At 48.5% G+C, this 23,307-nt stretch overlaps 1 protein-coding gene across 1 annotated transcript in view; it reads right to left on the reverse strand.

The window, feature by feature from the left end:
• PPP1R3F (protein phosphatase 1 regulatory subunit 3F) overlaps positions 1–10,178 on the reverse strand; it is a 46,963-nt gene extending 36,785 nt beyond the window's left edge. The window contains 1 exon segment of the mRNA XM_048487197.1: positions 9,038–10,178. Coding sequence (XP_048343154.1) covers positions 9,038–10,029 — 992 coding nt within the window. The 5' untranslated portion in view covers positions 10,030–10,178.
• Positions 10,179–23,307: the final 13,129 nt, after the last annotated feature.

The raw sequence follows: 23,307 nt of genomic DNA on the forward strand, positions 1-23,307 counted from the left end.
CAACCTCCTGGAGATGAGAACTATTCTTCTAGCGCTCCAGCATTTTCAGCCTCAGCTTCAGGGTTGTCATCTCTTGGTCAGGACCGACAACATCTCGGCCAAGGCCCACATAAACAACCAGGGCAGATCCAGATCCCCTCGACTTCATCAGGATGCGATAGCAATATTGACCTGGGCTAAGAAACATCTTCTCTCGTTGTCGGCGGACCATATCCAGGGGAACCTCAATGTGCAGGCAGATTGGTTGAGTCGTCAAACAGTGATCGAGGCCGAATGGAAACTTCATCTGGCAACCTTCCAGCTGATTGCTCAAACCTTTGGCAGTCCCAGCATCGATCTGTTTGCCTCTGAACAGAATGCCCAGCTCCCTCGCTTTTTCAACAGATACTTTCACTCTCAGGCGCTGGCATGGACGCCCTGGCAGTTCCGTGGCCGAGGGAGCTTCTATATGCCTTCCCACCGACTCCTCTGTCATTCTGAAGCTCCTCAAGATGATCTGGTTAGAGAGGGCCGAGGTAGTTCTCGTAGCACCATGGTGGCCCAGGCGACCATAGTTTTCCTTGATTCTTCAATTGGCAATCTCTCCACCACTGAGGTTACCCACACCCAAGGACATGTTGTCTCAGGGACCCGTCGTACATCCGAATCCCAAGTGGTTTTGTCTGACAGCCTGGCGCTTGAGCGGAGGATCCTAGCCAAAAGAGGTTACTCCAAACAAGTCATAGCGACTATCATCACATCCCACAGACCTTCCACTACTCGGATCTACGATTCCTCATGGAGGGCCTTTCTATCCTGGGCTCAAGAAAACAACATCGACCCAATGCATCCTTCTGCTCCCCAGGTCCTGCAATTTCTCCAGATCGGGTTTGAAAAAGGTCTCAGAAGTGCAACACTGCACAGGCAGCTAGCAGGCCTTACGACAATCTGGCCCAGACTGCAGGGAGTGCCAGTTTCCAGGCACCCTGACATCCTCAGTTTCCTTAAGGGCGTCTCGCAGAAACAACCTCCAATAGTCCACAGGTTTCCATTGTGGAGGCTCAACATGGTACTTTCAGCTCTCACCAAACCTCCCTTCCAGCCGATTCAGTCCATGGATCTAAAGTGGGTTCGCATGAAGCTTCTATTCTTAATTGCCGTCACCACTGCAAGAAGGGTATCGGAACTCCGAGCTCTTTCTGTCAACTCTCAGTTCTGCATTTTTCATAAGGACAGAGTGGTCATGCGTCTGGACCCGATAATTACACCAAGGTAGCTTCCACCTTTCACCTGAAGCAGGAGGTCATCATCCCTACATTCTGCCCATCTCCTTCCCATCCTAAGGAGATTCTTTGGCACACTTTAGATGTTAGAAGAGCTCTCAAGTTCTTCATCATTAAGACAGAAGCCATCAGACGAACTGAGTCTTTTTTTATAAATGTCACTGCGCCTAATCTGGGAGCCCAGATGTCTAAGGCATCAGTTGTACAATTCTGCTTTCCTCTACACAGAATCTGGATTTCCTGAATGCAGAATTTTATTCTCTCTCTCTCTTTTTAAAAGCACCCCCTACATCTAGCCCTGGCTTCCTGGGGGAACCTGTTGCCAGAGAATAGCAGGGAAAGCAACAAGGAAAGGCCGAGAGAGGGAGGATGGGGGCGTGAACTGTCCCTGGATTAAGCATCCCTTAGGAGAGGTTAGGGAAAGAACATGGTCAGGCCTTGGGACAAAATAGCAGCAGCAATATATTTAGTAAATTTTTATCCTATAAATCACATAGGAATGCACGTGAAGCTTATAATGCATCAGACAGTGGTGAAGAAGAAGAAGAAGAAGAAGAAGAAGAAGAAGAAGAAGAAGAAGAAGAAGAAGAAGAAGAAGAAGAAGAAGAAGAAGAAGAAGAGGAGGAGGAGGAGGAGGAGGAGGAGGAGGAGGAGGAGGAGGAGGTGGTGGTGGTGGTGGTGGTGGAGGAGGAGGAGGAGGAGGAGGAGGATGGATTTATATCCCACTTTTCTCTTCTATAAGGAGACTCAAGGTGGCCTCCAAGCTCTTTTCCCCTCCTCTCCCCACAACAGACACCTTGTGAGGTAGGTGGGGTTGAGAGAATTCCAAAGAACTGTGACTAGCCCAAGGTCACCCAGCAGGAATGTAGGAGTGCGGAAACACATTTGGTTCATTAGATAACCCTCTGCCACTCAGGTGGAGGAGTAGGGAATCAAACCCAGTTCTCCAAATTAGAATCCACCTGCTCTTAATGACTGCACCATGCTAGAGGTTCATGTTGCCTCCTCTGTCAGCAGCTGACCATAATCTCAGCCACAGGTATTTCACATCACCTGATCCCCTTAGTTCAGGGGTCTGCAACCTGTGGCTCTCCAGATGTTCATGGACTACAAATCCCATCAGCGCCTGCCAGCATGGCCAATTTTATCCCAGACTCCCATTTCCCCTCCATGAAAATATGAAAGAAAACTTTGGGGTTGTAACATGTTACTCTGGGTTGGAAAAGCCAGCCTGTCTGACCTCGTAGTAGTAGTAGGAGCGCTTGATTGGACTGACAACAGATTCATCAATAAAAGAGAAGTTTGCAACTAAGAAATCACTAACAGAATTTTGGTATCGTCTGACAGATGAATTTACAGTTTTTTCAGATAAAGTGAAAATCATCCTTTTGCAACAACTTACACATGTGAATTGGGATTCTCTGCCTAAAACTGAAACACTAAAACAAAACACAGATCAAACCCCAATGCACAGCCAGATATTCGGCTGCAGCTGTCTCAAATTCAACTAGTCCAGGGGTCTGTAACCTGTGGCTCTCCAGATGTTCATGGACTGCAATTCCCATCAGCCTCTGTCAGCATGGAGAGCCACAGGTTGCAGACCCCTGGACTTGTCACATTGTGCAAATCAAAATAGTCCCATCTCTCTCATTAGAATCTAAGTTCCTGGGCTGTGTTTTATTGTTATCAATGTCAAGTCATTTTTTTTTTTGGTTTTGCAACTGTAAAAATGGTTTTAAATAGCAAATCGAATTGGGTAACATATTGTTGATTTATAACACCTACTCTAAATTTGTTCTAAAATGTGTTACCTTACTTCATGCTTTTCGTTGTTTGTTTTCATTTATGTAAGTTCCTTATTGCTCTGAAACTAGAGGAGAAAATAATATTTCAAATGAAATAAAAATTGATGCTTAACGTGGCCAAATGCTTAAAAATACCTTCCATAGTCAATATGCTGTTTTGGTTCAGTACTTAAGCAGGTGCCAGGTGAAGATATTGTTGACCTTATACCAAAGACACATATGTGCAAAATTGATGTTTTGAGAAAATGATATTCAAAGTGCAATTTTTAATGACTTTCAATAAGAAATATTAAGTTTAGATCAAAATTTAAACAAGATAGAATTCAAAAAATAATTTGTGCTTTTCCTATAATACCCTAATACATAATTAGGAACAGAATGTGGTGGCGACTCACCTCCCACCAATGGGCATGCAGGACTGAGTCCTGTGTAGTCATTGGCGGGATGTTCGTTGCCCTGACATTCCAACCACTCCCCCAGCTGCCTTCCCCTCACGTCGGGGCAAGCCGGGCCCGCAGCAGCCTCCCCATTCCCCCAGCCACCCTCTCCCTGCCCCAAACATCTACTCAGCCCCGGTGGAGAAGAGGAGCCAAGCTGCCCTCCTGCTGGGCCTCTCACCAGTCTCCCCACTCCTCCAGCCTCCCTCCCCCTGCCCCCAAAACCTACCCAGCCCCAACAGAGATGCAACACCAAGCCACCCTCTCACCAGGCCTCTCTCCCCATCCCCCTACCCATCCCTCCCCAACCCCCAATGCACAGCCAGATATTCGGCTGCAGCTGTCTCAAATTCAACTAGTCCAGGGGTCTGTAACCTGTGGCTCTCCAGATGTTCATGGACTGCAATTCCCATCAGCCCCTACTTGGCCCCATCAGAGAAGGGGCACACAGGAGAAGTGCCAGGAGAAGGAAAACCTGCCACTGGCCCACCCAGTCCCCCGCCTGCACTCTCCCCACCCCCATCTAGAGGCCATTTTATGGCATTTTGAAATGGCCTTTGAAGCTAGTATACTACAAAAGACTAGCAACTTGAAAAGTGCAGTTAGATAAAAAACAGCCGAGAATGCACATACATGCCTTTGGCATAAGGTCAACGATAGCGCCGCATGACTAATTTCTCTCCTGAAAAGTGCTCCATGACTCAAAAAGTTTGAGAACCACGGCTCTAAATCACTGTCTTCTTCCCCATTTCACCCTTACCAAAAAAACACCCTCTTAGACTGAGAGTGAGTGAGTGGCCCAAGAGCACCCCATGAACTGAAGGCAGGACGGGGATTTAGACCACATTTCCCAGATGCTGTGATGCTCTAAGCCAGGGGTAGGCAACTCCTGACTCACATGCCAAGGATGGCACACTTATGGAGGATGCCTGGCACCCAGGGTCATTTCTTAGCCAAGCCGCTGTTGGGACCAGCAGTGCAGGAGAAGACAACAACCATGGTTTGAGTCAATCATCACACCTGCTTCACCATGGAAACGAGAGAGAAAATACAAACAAAATGTTTAGGAGGACCAATAAAGAGGAACTGAGTGACAGAACATCCCACAGAGAAACAAATCTTTGGCTCCTCCCTGCTCCATCAGCAGTTCCGAAAGAGGATATTGTTGAGAGGACAGGCTCGTCTCTAATTCAGAAAAAGTAAGAACCCCCAAACCCTCACCCATGTAGTCCAGGCTAGCCCAATCACAACAGATCAGAAGTTAAGCAGGGTTGGTCCTGGTTAGGCCTTACATGGGAGACCACCAAAGAAGTCCAGGGCTGCTACACAGAGGAAGGTGCCATCTCTGTTTTTCTCTTGCCATGACCTGGACTGCCTAGGCTAGCCCAATCTCATCATATCACAGAAGCTAAACAGGGTCGGCCTTGATTGGTACTTGGATGGAAGTCAAGGAAGTCCAGAGTTACTGCACAGAAGAAGTAGCAAACCACTTCTGTTTATGTCTTGCCTTGACCTGGATGGCCTAGGCTTCCCAGATCTCGTCAGGTCGTAGCCGCTAAGTGGGTCCAGCCCAGTAGTACTTGGATGAGAGACCACCAAGGAAGTCCAGGGTTGCTACGTAGAAGTAAGCAATGGCAAACAACTTCTGTCTCTTGCTTTGAAAACCCTATGGGGTCACCATAGGTTGGCTACAACTTGATGGCACTACCACCACCTAGGACCTCAACAGCAAGAAAGACGATGTAAACTGGAAGGACCTCTCAAGATCCTTGTAAACCACACAGTACTGAGTGGGGAACTGAAAATTCTTCCAAACAGATGCAGATAAAAGGGGAATGCTGTACAGGAAATGGTCTAGGACAAAGCTCCTTCAGGATAACAGGCACTACAATCTAAGCGTTTAATTTTTATTTTTTTTGCACGCTCACAATTTTCACCTCCAAGGTAACACGGCTACCAACCTTCAGCTGGGCCTACAGCCCTCTCAGAATCACAATTTGTCTCCAGACTACAGAACTGTTACCCTGTAGAAAATGGCAACTCTGGATGGTGGATTATCTTGAATCATATCCCTGCCCTCCCCACTTTCCCCAGACACCCCCACCCCAAATCTCCAGGAATTTCCTAACCCAGAGATGGCAACCCTAAAAGATATAGGTGTCCAACTGCTTGAATAGTTCACAATACCTGGCAAACGATATCTCGTCCAATTCTATGGCCCAGGACAATAGTTGCATACTTCCCTCAAACTCTACAAGAATCTCATGAGGTAGGATATTATTAATTAACTTTAACCAAGACATAGCGCAGGGGATCTTAAACTCTGTCACGGTGAGCAAGGGAAACAATGAGCTTCCCCAAGTGTAGCTAGGGGAAAGCGATAGGCAATTCAAACTTAGCATCCAGAGCAAAAGCGACAGACCCCAAATCACTGGGCTGCTCAGATTCCCTGGCAGGATGTATTAACATTTCAATAGGGAGAAACAACTCTATGATTCTGTACAGCAGCTTCAATGTTAATAGGACTGTGTAAGGAAAGGAAGGAGTCATGGATCTTGTTGTTAGAGGAAAGTGTGATCAAGCTGCAGCCAACCTATGATGACCCCATAGAGTTTTGAGGGCAAGAGATGTTCAGAGGTGGTTTGCCATTGCCTGCCTCTGCACAGCAACCCTGGACTTTCTTTGGTGGTCTCCCATTCAAGTGTTAACCAGGGCCTACTCTGCTTAGCTTCTGAGCTTTAACAAGATCAGCCTAGCCTGAGCCAGCATGGTGTAGTGGTTAAGAGCAAGTGGACTCTAATCTGGAGAACCGGGTTTGATTCCGCACTCTGCCACTGGAGCTATGGAGGCTTATCTGGCAAACTAGATTAGCTTGTGCATACCGGCACAGCTGGGTGACCGGGGGGTGGGGGTGGTGTCACAGTTCTTCTGAGCTCTCTCAGCCCCACCTACCTCACAGGGTGTTTGTTGTGAGGGGGGCAGGGAAGGGAGATTGTAAGCCCCTTTGAGTCTCCTTACAGGAGAGAAATGGGGGATATAAATCCAAACTCTTCTTCTACTTCTTCTTCCTTTTCCAAAATTTCCTCTGACTGTGAAGAGAAGTTCCCTTTCTCTAGTCTTTTTTATATGAGACTTTCTGGCCATAGCAACCTCACTAGCCCAGTCTGGCTTGAGCTTATTGGTGTTTGAGAACTAAGCAAGATAGGTCATGGTCATTGCTTGGGTGGGAGACCACCAAGGAAGGCTGAGGATGCTATGCAGAAGAAGTCAACAGCAAACCACCTCTTGCCTGGAATACTCCCCGGTTGGTGTCACCCTGAGTTGGTCACAACCGAACACATTTTCTGGCTCTTACTGCCTTGATCACAGATAAATCCTTATATAGGAGCGCATCTCTCATCAGGTCAAGGGGATCATTTTGGACGAGGGGTCTTTAAACTATGGCCCTCCAGATGTTCATAGACTACAATTCCCATGAGCCCTACCACTTGGCCATGCTGGCAGGAGCTGATGGGAATTGTAGTTCATGAACATCTGGAGGGCCATAGTTTGAAGACCCCTGTTTTGGACCACTGTTCCCCACTGCACCAAAATAGGCCACCCCATTATCTCTGCCACAGGTCTGCCACAGGTGATACACTGATTTATGCAAAACATTTCTATGCTGCCTCTCCAGAAAACCATATCCAATACTGTTGTTTGACTACAGGATTCACCCCACTCCAAACTGTGGTTTATCTGGTTTAACAGTATTATTTTTACCACCATGGGGGTGGCTGTCAAATGTCTTGGGCTGTCCCCAAGTTGGGGATGTCATGGCCATTTGTTTGTTCATTCAATTTTCATCAGTGCTTCAAACTGCAGTCGAGGGCTCCCATATGCTCCTCCATATGTAGAAAAAAAAATCCGTGCTTATTAGAGTTGCTGACATCCTGGTGGAAAACAAACGTCTTGCCCATTTCACCAACACTTCATGTTGAAAACAAGCAGCTGAAGGTTTTCAAGGATATAAATAACATCACCTGGTAAATAACATCCCATTAAAGGGGCCAGGCATTTATTTGCTCCAGGTTGTCAGCGACACTGGTGCTCAAAGACCTGGGGAAATTTCTCTGAAACCCTGTTCTTGGGACATATTGCTGCTGCATGGAGGGAACCAATTTGTTTTGGCTGCAGAATAATTCGATGACGTGAACCCTCCCTTTGTAAATGAAGCGGTCTGCTCCACACACAAGTTTTCACTTCATTGACAGGCCTGAAAAACCATGTGACCCAACCAAGAAAGGAATGCACGAGCGTTTAAAAGCATTGGGGTGCCGTGTGGTTTCCGGGCTGTATGGCCGTGTTCTAGCAGCATTCTCTCCTGACGTTTCGCCTGCATCTGTGGCTGGCATCTTCAGAGGATCTGATAGTAGGAATGGAAAGCAAGTGGAGCATATATGCCAGCCACAGATGCAGGCGAAACGTCAGGAGAGAATGCTGCTAGAACACGGCCATACAGCCAGGGGAACCACACAGCACCCCAGTGATTCCGGCCGTGAAAGCCTTCGACAATACGTTTAAAAGTATGCTTGTGCGTCGTCTGGATCTGATGAGCTTGCTGCAGGGAACGCCGGAATATGCAGAGCCACTGTGTTCTTTGCATAAATCCTAGGACGTTCCTGAAAGCGCTTTTGATTTTCTACAACCTTAGTGTAAAACCAGCACTGATTAGAACATAGGCTCTCTTCAAAATGTAGTCCTTTTTCCATTTTGCATTAACAATATTCACACATGTGCACAATACAGCTCTACTTCTAGGCCTGGTTCAGACATAAAGCAAAACCATGGTTAGTTTGTGAAAACAAGATTTGGCTTGCCTCAACAAATCTGCCTTCATTACTTTTGCTCTGGACCAGCCCCTGTGTTCAAGGACAACACTCAGGAAAAAGCTAGAAGGTCCATATTTGTTACGTCATACTATGGTCAATAAACCAGCTTCAAACCATGATTTCAGATACTAGTTCTATGAATTTGAACAAATCATAGTTAGTGGAGTAGCCTGCATTCGGAGGTTTTATACTAACCGAGGTTGGTTTGATTAAACCTCGGTTTTGCATAATATCTTGGTGTCACCTGTGAAAATGCCCTTGCTGGGAAAAGGCAGGCTCACACTGCTTCTGGCAACCATCTGAAGGTGCTGTAGGATCACTGGTGGTATGACCTAAATAAACAAGAGTGGGGGAAAACAAAGCAACCAAAGCAGTTCAGAGAGCCAATGGGGTGGTTGACAAGTAGGAATCTGAACCGGGCTTACTCGTGCACTTAAATCAATGAGCCACACTTTTTCTTTTCCAGATGGGAAAAATGACCAGCAATTAAGTTCTTTGGGTCAAGAAAACCCAAACTACTTCCTTTGGGAACGGAACTGAATCCGACACATGGATTAGGAATGTGGGGAGCATGGATGGAAACATCTCGGATCAGGACAAGGATGTTGATGGATGGATGCATCATGTTTAGGCGGTAGGTCAGAGGTGCCAAGCCACGTTACCTGATTTTGATCGGCCTCATGCAGCTCTTGAGCCTGCGCAATTCCCCTTCTCGGCCAGGCCTCTTGGGTTGGCCCAGGGAAGGCCCAGCTCCCTTGAGCAACACGCTGTAATTCCTGCCCTGGTTGTTGGCCCAGTAGTCACCTTCGTCCGTCTGGTAGCGCACCACGAAATCCAGTCGGGCTCCTCCTTCCTCGTCATCCTCATCCTCATCCCCAAAGTCCAGGCAGAAAGCAAAGCGGTCAGTCAGGCCCCCGTCGGGCGACCCAGTCGGGATGTAGAGGGCAGGGTAGTCCCGGTGGCTCCGCCACCGGTCCCGGCTGGCCCGTACGTGCACCGCCTTGCGGTAGGAGACGTTGAGCACCCGCACGGTGCCCCGCAGGACCCGCGGCTCCCCAGGATCTGGGGGCAACACCTCCTCCAGCTCCACCTTGGTGTGCCGCAGCCGTTCCAGCTTCTCGTCCTCGCCTTGCCCGGCGGGCGCCAGAACGAAGGAGGGCAGCAGGTACGGGACAGCTGCAGGGGGTGGCCCCACGGCCAAGGCGGGCACCTCCGGGGGCGACTCCGGGGAGGGGGGCGGCCAGGGCTGGTAGCGCCGCCAGCGCGCCAAGGGCAGGCCCAAGGCGTCGGCGAAGAGCACGTGCCGGCCTGCGGCGTGCTGGGGAGGCTCCACCTGCCCCCCTGGGGAGCAGGCCTCTGGTTGCCCCGGAGGGTTCTGGGAGGCTGGCCCTTGACCATGCCGCGGGGCATGCTGGGAGGGCGCCTCTGCCGAGGCTGGCTGCGGCGGGGCCTCGTCGTCCGAGGAGGACCCGCTGCCTCCGGGGGCGGGCGGGTGCTGGGGCCGGGGCACCGGGGACGAGCGCGGCACCAGGGCCCGCGACGGGGGCGGCTCTTCCTCCTCCTCCTCCTCCTCCTCCTCGGCCGCCTCGTGAGTGAGGGGCAGCGACGGGGCCGGCAGAGGCGGCGAGGACGGGGAGACCCCCGCGCGAGCCATGGCGGGCGAGGGGCCGGCGGAGGGCGGGGCGGGCGTGGCGGGGGCCTCGGGCGCGGCTCCTCCTCGGGCCCGGCCTGCTGCTGAGAGGACCGGCCCGAGGAGAGGTGGGGGGGGGGGCACCACGGCGACGCTGCCGCCGAGCCGGGTGGATGTGGATGGGGGTGGAGCCAGCCGGGCCCGGGGGGTGGAGCCAGCCGGGAGGGAGGGAGGGAGGGGAGGGGAGGGGAGGGGAAGGGAGGTCCGGCCTGGTCCCGTTCTCCCCTCGCGGGGAACGCGGGACGCCCCCGCACTCGGGCACCGAGCGGGTCTGGGCCTGGCTCGCCCGTTGAACGGCGCCTTTTCCCTTTGGAGGAAACACAACAACACATGAGGTGACAGTTTGCACGTCTGGACCTTTCCGGTGAGGAGAAACACAGGAACACAACCACACACACACACACACACACTATAGAATCAGGTGACTCTACAAGTCTGGTCCTTTCACAGAAGGAGAAACACAAGCACACAGGAACACGACCACACACACACACACACACAACCACAGTAGAGAATCAGGTGACTCTACAAGTCTGGTCCTTTCACAGAAGGAGAAACACAAGCACACAGGAACACGACCACACACACACACACACAACCACACTATAGAATCAGGTGACTCTACAAGTCTGGTCCTTTCACAGGAGGAGACACACAAGCACACAGGAACACGACCACACACACACACACACACAACCACAGTAGAGAATCAGGTGACTCTACAAGTCTGGCCCTTTCCCATGAGGAGAAACACAAGCACACAGGAACACGACCACACACACACACACACAACCACAGTATAGAATCAGGTGACTCTACAAGTCTGGTCCTTTCACAGGAGGAGACACACAAGCACACAGGAACGCAACCACACACACACACACACACACAGTAGAGAATCAGGTGACTCTACAAGTCTGGTCCTTTCACATGAGCAGACACACAAGCACACAGGAACACAACCACACACACACACACACAACCACAGTAGAGAATCAGGTGACTCTACAAGTCTGGCCCTTTCCCATGAGGAGAAACACAAGCACACAGGAACACAACCACACACACACACACACACAGTAGAGAATCAGGTGACTCTACAAGTCTGGTCCTTTCACATGAGCAGACACACAAGCACACAGGAACACAACCACACACACACACACACACACACAGTAGAGAATCAGGTGACTCTACAAGTCTGGCCCTTTCCCATGAGGAGAAACACAAGCACACAGGAACACGACCACACACACACACACACACAGTAGAGAATCAGGTGACTCTACAAGTCTGGTCCTTTCACATGAGCAGACACACAAGCACACAGGAACACAACCACACACACACACACACAACCACAGTAGAGAATCAGGTGACTCTACAAGTCTGGTCCTTTCACATGAGCAGACACACAAGCACACAGGAACACACACACACACACACACAGTAGAGAATCAGGTGACTCTACAAGTCTGGTCCTTTCACATGAGCAGACACACAAGCACACAGGAACACAACCACACACACACACACACAACCACAGTAGAGAATCAGGTGACTCTACAAGTCTGGCCCTTTCCCATGAGGAGAAACACAAGCACACAGGAACACAACCACACACACACACACACACACAGTAGAGAATCAGGTGACTCTACAAGTCTGGTCCTTTCACATGAGCAGACACACAAGCACACAGGAACACAACCACACACACACACACACAACCACAGTAGAGAATCAGGTGACTCTACAAGTCTGGTCCTTTCACATGAGCAGACACACAAGCACACAGGAACACACTCACACACACACACACACACAGTAGAGAATCAGGTGACTCTACAAGTCTGGTCCTTTCACATGAGCAGACACACAAGCACACAGGAACACAACCACACACACACACACAACCACAGTAGAGAATCAGGTGACTCTACAAGTCTGGTCCTTTCACATGAGCAGACACACAAGCACACAGGAACACAACCACACACACACACACACACACACACACACACGGTAAGAGGAATCAAGGTGACTCTGGAAAAGTCTGGTCCTTTCACAGAGCAGACACATTGCAAGAAGCACACAGGAACAACCACACACACACATAATTTATCACACAACCACAGTAGAGGAATCAGGTGACTCTACATAAGTCTGAATCCCTTTCCCATGAGGGAGATTAACACAAGCACACAGGAACACGACCACACACACACACACACACACAACCACAGTATAGAATCAGGTGACTCTACAAGTCTGGTCCTTTCACAGAAGGAGAAACACAAGCACACAGGAGCACTTAACCACACACAATAACATTGACACAATACTCCACGAGTAGAGAATCGGGTGACTCTACAAGTCTGGCCCGCTGTCCTTCCCGCTGAGGGGAGACAAGCCACAAGCACACGAGTGGAACACAACCATTAACACGCACACACACACACACATTGAAAGTAGAGAATCAGGTGGACTCTACAAGTCTGGTCCTTTCACAAGATAGGACAGACACACAAGCGCAGGAACACAACCTCCACACACACACACACACAACCACAGTAGAGAATCAGGGTGACTCCTACAAGGTCTGTGGTCCTTTCACAAGGCAGACACACAGAAGCACACAGGAACACAACCTACACACACTAATACTTATGTCAATCCACGGTAGAGAAATCTAGGGTGACTCTACAAGTCTGGTCCTTTCACAAGAGCAGACACACAAGCACACAGGAACACAACCACACACACACACACACACACTACCACGGTAGAGAATCAGGGTGACTTGCTGGACAAGTCTGGTCCTTTCACATGAGCAGACACACCAAGCACCACAGGAACACAACCACGCACACGCACAGCCACGGTGAAGTCAGGTGACTCTACAAGTCTGGTCGCTGCAAGGAACGGACACACAAGCACACAGGAACACAACCACACACACACACACACACACACACACAGTAGAGAATCAGGTGACTCTACAAGTCTGGTCCTTTCACAAGAGCAGACACACAAGCACACAGGAACACAACCACACACACACACACACAACCACAGTAGAGAATCAGGTGACTCTACAAGTCTGGTCCTTTCACAAGAGCAGACACACAAGCACACAGGAACACAACCACACACACACACAACCACAGTAGAGATCGAGGAATTTGACTCTACCAAGGTCTGGTCCTTTCACATGAGCAGACACACAAGCACACAGGAACACAACCACACACACACACAACCACAGTAGAGAATCAGGTGACTCTACAAGTCTGGTCCTTTCACAAGAGCAGACACACAAGCACACAGGAACACAACCACACACACACAACCACGGTAGAGGAATCGGGTGACTCTACAGGTCTGGATCGCTCACATGAGCAGACACACAGAAGCACCTGGGAGCATAGCCACACACACACACACACACACAGTAGAGAATCAGGTGACTCTACAAGTCTGGTCCTTTCACAGAAGGAGAAACACAAGCACACAGGAACACAACCACACACACACACACACAGTAGAGAATCAGGTGACTCTACAAGTCTGGTCCTTTCACATGAGCAGACACACAAGCACACAGGAACACAACCACACACACACACAACCACGGTAAGAGATCGGGTGACTCTACAAGTCTGGATCGCTTTCACGTGAGCAGACACACAAGCACCTGGGAACACAACCACACACACACACGAAGCCACAGTAGAGAATCAGGTGACTCCTAGGTCTGGTCGCTTTCACATGAGCAGACACACAAGCACTGGGAACACAACCACACGCACACACACACAACCACGGTAGAGAATCAGGTGACTCTGCAGGTCTGGATCCTTTCACATGAGCAGACACACAAGCGCACAGACACAACCACACACACACACACACACAGTAGAGAATCAGGTGACTCTACAAGTCTGGTCCTTTCACATGAGCGAACACACAAGCACACAAGGAACACAACCACCACACACAACCACGGTAGAGGGAATCGGAAGGTGACTCCTACAAGTCTGAAGTCCTTTCATGAGCAGTTTACACAAGCACCTGGGAACAACCACACACACACACACACACAACCACTGTATAGAATCCGGGTGACTCTACAAAGTCCTGGTCGCTTTCGCATGAGCGAACCGCAGAAGCGCACAGGAACACTCACACAACCACGGTGAGAGAATCAGGTGACTCCACAGAGTCTGGTCCTTTCACATGAGCAGACACACAAAACTTTACAGGAACCTGGCCGCACACAACCACGGTAGAGAATCGGGTGACTCACAAGTCTGGTCGCTTTCACATGAGCGAACACACAAGCACCGCAGGAACACAACCACGCACACACACGCAACCACGGTGGGGAATCGGGTGACTCTACAAGTCTGGTCCTTTCACATGAGCAGACGCACAAGCACCGCAGGAACACTTACCGCACAGTAAGGATCAGGTGACTCTGGGAGTCTGGTCCTTTCACGTGAGCAGACACACAAGCGCACAGGAACACAACCACACACACACACACACACACAACCACGGTAGAGGAATCGGGTGACTCTACAGGTCTGGTCCTTTTCATGAGCAGACGCACGAGCCGCACAGAACACACCCACCCACACACACACACACACAGTAGAGAATCAGGTGACTCTACAAGTCTGGTCCTTTCACATGAGCAGACACACAAGCACACAGGAACACAACCACACACACACACACCCACAGTAGAGAATCAGGTGACTCTGGATGTCTGGTCGCTTTCACATGAGCGAGACGCACAAGCGCACAGGAACGCAACCACACACACACACACACACGGTAAGAGAATCAGGTGACTCTTACAAGTCTGGTCGCTTTCTACGTAGGCAGACACACAAGCGCACAGGAACACAACCACATGCACGCACACTGGTAACCACAGAGAATCAGGTGACTCTACAAGTCTGGTCCTTTCACATGAGCAGACACACAAGCACACAGGAACACAACCACACACACACACACACACACACACAGTAGAGAATCAGGTGACTCTACAGAGTCTGGATCCTTTTCACATGAGACAGACAAGCACGCAAACTTTGGGAACACACACTCACACGCACACACACACACAGTAGACAATCAGGGTGGACTCTACAAAGTCTGGTCCTTTCACATGAGCAGACACACAAGCCTACTGGGAACACAACCACACACACAATAATAATAACACACACACGGTAGAGAATCAGGGTGACTCTACAAGTCCTGGTCCTTTCCTACATGAGCAGACACACAAGCGCACAGGGAACACAACCACACACACACACACACACCGCGCCCGGTAAGAGAATCGAAGGTGACTCTACAAGTCTGGTCCTTTCACAAAGGACCAGACACACAAGCACACAGGAACACAACCACACACACACACACACACACACACACAGTAGAGAATCAGGTGACTCTACAAGTCTGGTCCTTTCACATGAGCAGACACACAAGCACACAGGAACACAACCACACACACACACACAACCACAGTAGAGAATCAGGTGACTCTACAAGTCTGGTCCTTTCACAAGAGCAGACACACAAGCACACAGGAACACAACCACACACACACACACAATACGGTAGAGAATCGGGTGACTCTAGGTCTGGTCACTTTCACATGAACGAGACGCACACAAGCACACAGGCACACAACCACACACACGCACGGTAGAGAATCAGGTGACTTCTACAAAGTCTGGTCCTTTCACATGAGCGAACTACACAAACGCACAGGAACCACAACCACACACACACACACACAACCACAATATGGGAATCGGGTGACTCTGCAAGTCTGGTCTTTCACATGAGCGGACACACAAGCACCGCAAGGAACACAACCACACGCACACGCACACACGCACACGGTAGGAATCCGGGTGGAGGCTCTGCAAGGTCTGGTCCTTCACGTGAGGGGACACACAAGCACACAGAACACAACCACACACACACACACAGTAAGAGAATCGGGTGATACCACAAGTCTGGTCCTTTCACGCGGAGCAGACGCACAAACGCACAGGGAACGCAACCATACACACACACGCAACCACAGTGAGATCGGGTGACTCTACAAATTCCTGGATCCCTTTCACATGAACGAACACCACAAGCACCCACAGACAACCACACACACACACACACACACACGGTAGAGATCGGGTGACTCTACAAGTCTGTGGATCGCTTCGTAGGGAACACACAAGCACAGGAACACAACCGCACACACCTTCACAATTGAGAGAATCAGGTGACTCTACAAGTCCTGGTCCTTTCTACACATGAGCGAACGCACAAGCACACTGAGGAACACAACCACGCACACACACACACACGGTAGAGGAATCAGGTGATCTCTACAAAGTCCTGAGGATCGCTTTCACATGAGAGCAGACACACAAACACCTGGGAACACAACCACACTGCGCGCACGGTAGAGATGGGTGACTCTACAAGTCTGGTCCTTTCACATGAGCAGATACACAAGCACACAGGAACACAACCACACACACACACACACACAGTAGAGAATCAGGTGACTCTACAAGTCTGGTCCTTGCACATGAGCAGACACACAAGCACAGAGGAACACAACCACACACACACGGTAAGAGATCAGATTGTTTCACAAGTCTGGTCCTTCACATGTGAACGAACCCACACAAACACACAGGAACACAACCACACACACACACAACCACAGTAGAGAATCAGGTGACTCTACAAGTCTGGTCCTTTCACATGAGCAGACACACAAGCACACAGGAACACAACCACACACACACACACACACAACCACTGTATAGAATCAGGTGACTCTACAAGTCTGGTCCTTTCACATGAGCAGACACACAAGCACACAGGAACACACTCACACACACACACAACCACAGTAGAGAATCAGGTGACTACAAGTCTGGTCCTTTCACAAGAGCAGACACACAAGCACACAGGAACACAACCACACACACACACAACCACAGTAGAGAATCAGGTGACTCTACAAGTCTGGTCCTTTCACATGAGCAGACACACAAGCACACAGGAACACAACCACACACACACACACACACACAGTAGAGAATCAGGTGACTCTACAAGTCTGGTCCTTTCACATGAGCAGACACACAAGCACACAGGAACACAACCACACACACACACACACAACCACTGTATAGAATCAGGTGACTCTACAAGTCTGGTCCTTTCACATGAGCAGACACACAAGCACACAGGAACACAACCACACACACACACACACACACACACACACACACACACACACAGTAGAGAATCAGGTGACTCTACAAGTCTGGTCCTTTCACATGAGGAGACACACAAGCACACAGGAACACACACACACACACACACACAACCACAGTAGAGAATCAGGTGACTCTACAAGTCTGGTCCTTTCACATGAGCAGACACACAAGCACACAGGAACACAACCACACACACACACAACCACAGTAGAGAATCAGGTGACTCTACAAGTCTGGTCCTTTCACATGAGCAGACACACAAGCACACAGGAACACAACCACACACACACACACACACACACACACAGTAGAGAATCAGGTGACTCTACAAGTCTGGTCCTTTCACATGAGGAGACACACAAGCACACAGGAACACAACCACACACACACACACACACACAACCACAGTAGAGAATCAGGTGACTCTACAAGTCTGGTCCTTTCACATGAGCAGACACACAAGCACACAGGAACACAACCACACACACACACACACAGTAGAGAATCAGGTGACTCTACAAGTCTGGTCCTTTCACATGAGCAGACACACAAGCACACAGGAACACAACCACACACACACACACACACACAGTAGAGAATCAGGTGACTCTACAAGTCTGGTCCTTTCACATGAGCAGACACACAAGCACACAGGAACACAACCACACACGCACACACACACAGAGTAGAAAATCAGGTGACTCTACAAGTCTGGTTCTTTCCCATGTGGAGAAACACAAGCACACAGGAACACAATCACACACACACACAACCACAGTAGAGAATCAGGTGACTCTACAAGTCTGGTCCTTTCCCATGAGGAGAAACACAAGCACAGAGGAACACAACCGCACACACACACAACCACAGTAGAGAATCAGGTGACTCTACATAACAGAGAACCACACATATAACAGAGCACCAGTAAACTGTTTGCAAGCCTGGCCCTTTCCTGTGTGTAGAAACAGAAACGCACACAACCACAACAGAACACTGAGCAACTTTTTGCAAGCATTTCTCTGGTTTTCTTTACCCTTGTGGAGTATACACACACACACACACACAAAGGGCAACAACTACAACAGACCATCAGATGATTCTTTGCAAGCCCGACCCTTTCCCATTACGAGAAACTCACACATACACACAACCACAACAGAGCATCGGGCAGCTCTGCAAGCCCAATTTTTTGTTTTTTGTTTTGCCTTGGGGGGCCCACACAAAGGGGACCACAAGCACAACAGAGCATAAGGGCGACTCACTGCAAGCCCGGCCCTTTCTGTGGTCTTTTTCCTTTTGGGGTGCACACATACACACCAAAAGGGGGCGACAACAACCCCAACAAAGCATTGGACAACATTTTGCAACCATTTATCTGGTCCTTTTCCTCTTGTGGGACGGACACACACACACACACACACACACACACACACACACGAGCTAACAACCACTGCAGAACATCAGGTGACCTTTTGAAAGCCAGACATTCACTCAGTGTCATGGCCCCCTCTGCTCCCTGCCCCCATTTGATACAATTCTTATTCCTCTTGTACATTTCATCCTCATAACAACCCTGTGAGGTGGGGTTTGATGAGGCCGTGTGGCTGGTCCAGAGTCATCCCAGTTCCTAACCCAGCCACTGCATCATACAGGATCCGTGCACCAGATGTGCACCAGATGTGTTCAGCCTGAACCCAACCACTATATCACAAGGGATCTGCACATCAAATGTGTTCAGCCCCCACCCCCAGTCTTTCTCTCCCCCCACACACTCTAAATTAGGATTTTTAAAAAAATATTTTTTCATTATTTTTCAACATATAGTAAACAGAACAAAAAAAAGAAGTACTAAGAAATAGTTAAGATTAGAACATAAAAGATACCCACCATGAAGTACATATTATATAATGGATCCCAATATAACATTTTCTGATTACTAGAGAGACCTTATAAGGTCTTAGAATCTTTGTCATTTGTTTGCGCCAAAGCATTTTTACTAGTCCAGTTATTATATCTTAGTCTTTATTAATTTTCAATCCTCGAGTCATCTTGTTTTTACATGATCGATTCAGATTCATATAAAACAATGACTCAATTTCTCATCAAATTCGTGTTTTGAGTGTCGATTTACAAGGTTGGTTAGTTTGGCCATAGTCACATATTCCCTAATTTTATCTACTCTAAATTAGGATTGCAGGATCATGATAATGGAGACCTCATCTTGCATGCTAAAGCTACAGTGTAAACCATTATGCGCAACTACGACTGCGTAGGTTCCAATCTCTGGGTGGGGCTTGGAAGAACTACCGATCCGCAGGTGGCAGAAAACAGTTTCACTTGAGGAAATGGCTGCTTGGGGGAGAGGCCTCCAGGGCAGTATTCTCTGCTGAGGCCCTTTCCACCTCCAAATTACCAGAGGAATTTCCCAACCCATAATTGGGAAGTCAACCTTCAAAGCACAAAGCACATGGTCCAGACACCACAGCCAGGCTTTAGTCTTTGACCCCCTCGATGGATGCTCCCACTGGATAACTGCCAGTCTGGGGTGGAGGGAGGCATGTGGGTGGGTAATATTTCGGAAGCTATTTTATGGTACTTTTATAAGTGTTTTATATAATGGAGCATTTTGATGTTGTTTTTATTGTTGATCTTAATTTTGTAAGCCACCTTGAGACCTGCATATAGGGGTATGAATATAGGGGTATGAATAATAGCACCAAGCCCATGAGTGATGGTTATTATAAAATGCATCCACTCCAGTCCTGGGGATTTGTTTTTTTAGTTTTTAGCTTTGTGAGGCTATTTCAACTGGCTCAACTAGGGACCAAATCTGGAAGACAGGATGGAATAGTACAACTGTGATTGATCTCAAGGTTAACTGGAGTAGTGAATACTGCTGAGTAATAGTTAGTCCAAATTTGAGCTGGAGTATTAGGAATGACTGATTTACTGGAATCTTGGAAGGAGCCCGATACAATCTTACAGAATTCCTTACTCCTTACTGTCATTAGATTGAATAGCCTTAAACAGCGAAGAAGAGGAGAAGAAATTTGAATTTATATCCCTTTCTTTCCTCTAAGGAGACTCATGGTAGCTTACAAACTCCTTCCCTTCCTCTCCCCACAACAGACACCTTGTGGGGCAGGTGGAGCTGAGAGAGTTCTGAGAGAACTGTGACTGGCCCAAGGCCACCCAGCAAAAATGTAGGAGTGAGCAAGCAAATCTGACTCACCAGATAAGAGTCCACCGCTCATGTGGAGGAGTGGGGAATCAAACCCAGTTCTCCAGATTAGAGTCCACCTGCTCTTAACCACTATGGCATGCTGACTCTTTTCCATCTTTCCTTTTAGAAGGATTTCTTTTTCCTACAGCAAAGGTCCAAGAGGTGATTTTTCAAGTTATGATATTCTTCCTGGGACTTCGTTTTTTTCTCTAACCACATTGTTTTGACTGTTTGTCTCGAGATCTTTTTCTATTGTGGCATTCCTTGTCAAACCCTGGCCATTTCCACACAAGTCACTGAAAACGTTGGCAAAACATTTTCAGTCCTCCCCATTTGTCTGCATCTTACCCCCTCGAAACACTTCCTGGCTGCCATTATATAATTATCCTGTTTTATTTTTTTTTCTCTGTGGATTCATAGCTTTGATGCTTCAAAGTCTCACACTGCACTTCCCATGGGTTGTGTCTTTGTGGCTTCATAACTTTGATGATATGAAGGAAACAGCAGTGGCATAGTGGTTAAGAGCAGGTGCATTTTAATCTGGAGGAACTGGGTTTGATTCCTGCTCTGCCGCTTGAGCTGTGGAGGCTTATCTGGGGAATTCAGATTAGCCTGTGCACTCCCACACATGCCAGCTGGGTGACCTTGGGCTAGTCACAGCTTTTCAGAGCTCTCTCAGCCCCAACCATCCACCTCACAGGGTGTTTGTTGTGAGGGGGGGAAGGGCAAGGAGATTGAAAGCCCCTTTGAGTCTCCTACAGGAGAGAAAGGGGATATAAATCCGAACTCCTCCTGCTCCTGCTCCTGCTCCTGCTCCTGCTCCTGCTCCTGCTCTTCTTCTTCTTCTTCTTCTTCTTCTTCTTCTTCTTCTTCTTCTTCTTCTTCTTCTTCTTCTTCTTCTTCTTCTTCTTCTTCTTCTTCTTCTTCTTCTTCTTCTTCTTCTTCTTCTTCTTCTTCTTCTTCGATATTACAATCCCCCCCATTTTTTTAAATGATGGAAGCTAACAGGCGAGATGACAGAGCAAGCTCAGAAAATGGCACCTAGGAAGAAGTCCAAGGACAGCAAGAGATTTGTAAAACATTTTAAAGAGCTCCATTAAAATCCAGGATGCTTATAAGATGTTTCAGGGGTTGAAATAAAACATTTTGGGCTAAAAACCATGTGAAACTCCTCAAAGGAAACATTTTATTTCCTGCCTCAACATGTTTTATTTTGGTTGCGTGAAAAGGACCCATATATCTGCCTGCCATACATAAGTAGAGGAAAATCTTTGCTAGGGAATGCAAAGGCTCACACGAGTTGGTCGGAAGTGTCAGGGGCATTCAAGACGGAAGGGGAGTTAATATTTCTCAGAATGCCAGCTCTGTCGGAAGAGATTATTTGGTTGATCATGCAAGGCTTTACTTGAGGGGAACATCTGATTCTTTTGGAGCAGCGGGTTTCTCTGTGTAAAAGCTCTTGAACAAAGTAATGCCGTGCTGGTGATTTAATTTTAATGCTGATAGATAGTTTTGATGGTTTTCCCATTATAATTTTCCTATAATCGTTTCGACAGTCATGGACCATGTTGCTTTAAAAAAAAAAAAAATGCCATTAAAGGTTGTGGAATCAAATCGAATGAAATGCATCCAGATGATCCACATTCTGGGTTAGTGGTGAGGGTTTACTAGCTAATATTGTACAGCTTCCAGACCTACCGTAGGTTTAAAGTACATTCAGCATATACTGTCAAATGTTTCCATGGCTGTTGGGTTTTGTGTGCTGCTTTTTTTTGCGGGTTTCACAAAGAAAAAAAAATCAATTATGTTCAATTTCATTTTTTTGAAATGTCAGAGGGCATGTTACATTTACATTGTCAAGATATAATCTGGTGTGATACCTGCTAGGATAGAGAGCTTGACCCAGTCTCAGTACTTGTCTAATTTTCTATGTTTTATGGCTTCTTTCATGTCAGGAGGTGTACAATTGCCTAGTGAAGGGGGTCAGCCCTCCCACTTTAAGCGCAAATTGCAGCGGGGACCATGGCACCTGCACCTACCAACACCTTTTCTTGGTGGCCAATCTGATCTGGAGAGCTGGGTTTGATTCCCCGCTCTGCCACTTGAGCTGTGAAGGCTTATCTGGTGAACCAGATTAGTTTGTGCACTCCAACGCGTGCCAGCTGGATGACCTTGGGCTGGTCACAGTTTCATTCCAGTCTGGCCTAGCCATGGTATAGAGACTGGAATACCGAAAAAAAATGGTGCCCACCTCCAACCACCCCTAAATGTTAAGTTGCCTGAATTTGGCCCATAAACAGAGGGACGTTTCAAGTGCAAGAAAAACCCTTTAGAATGTTTGTGCTGCCTAGGTATCATTACATAAGTTGGCTCCCATTAACTCCATCAAATAAAATTAATCTCCAACATTGTGAATATAAAGATTACCACATAAATACATACAGAGCAGCAGTGGCGTAGGAGGTTAAGAGCTCGTGTATCTAATCTGGAGGAACCGGGTTTGATTCCCAGCTCTGCCGCCTGAGCTGTGGAGGCTTATCTGGGGAATTCAGTTTAGCCTGGGCACTCCCACACACGCCAGCTGGGTGACCTTGGGCTAGTCACAGCTTCTCAGAGCTCTCTCAGCCCCACCTACCTCACAGGGTGTTTGTTGTGAGGGGGGAAAGGCAAGGAGATTGTAAGCCCCTTTGA

The sequence above is a fragment of the Sphaerodactylus townsendi genome, linkage group LG03, assembly GCF_021028975.2.
Source record: "Sphaerodactylus townsendi isolate TG3544 linkage group LG03, MPM_Stown_v2.3, whole genome shotgun sequence".
Classification (NCBI taxonomy): domain Eukaryota; kingdom Metazoa; phylum Chordata; class Lepidosauria; order Squamata; family Sphaerodactylidae; genus Sphaerodactylus; species Sphaerodactylus townsendi.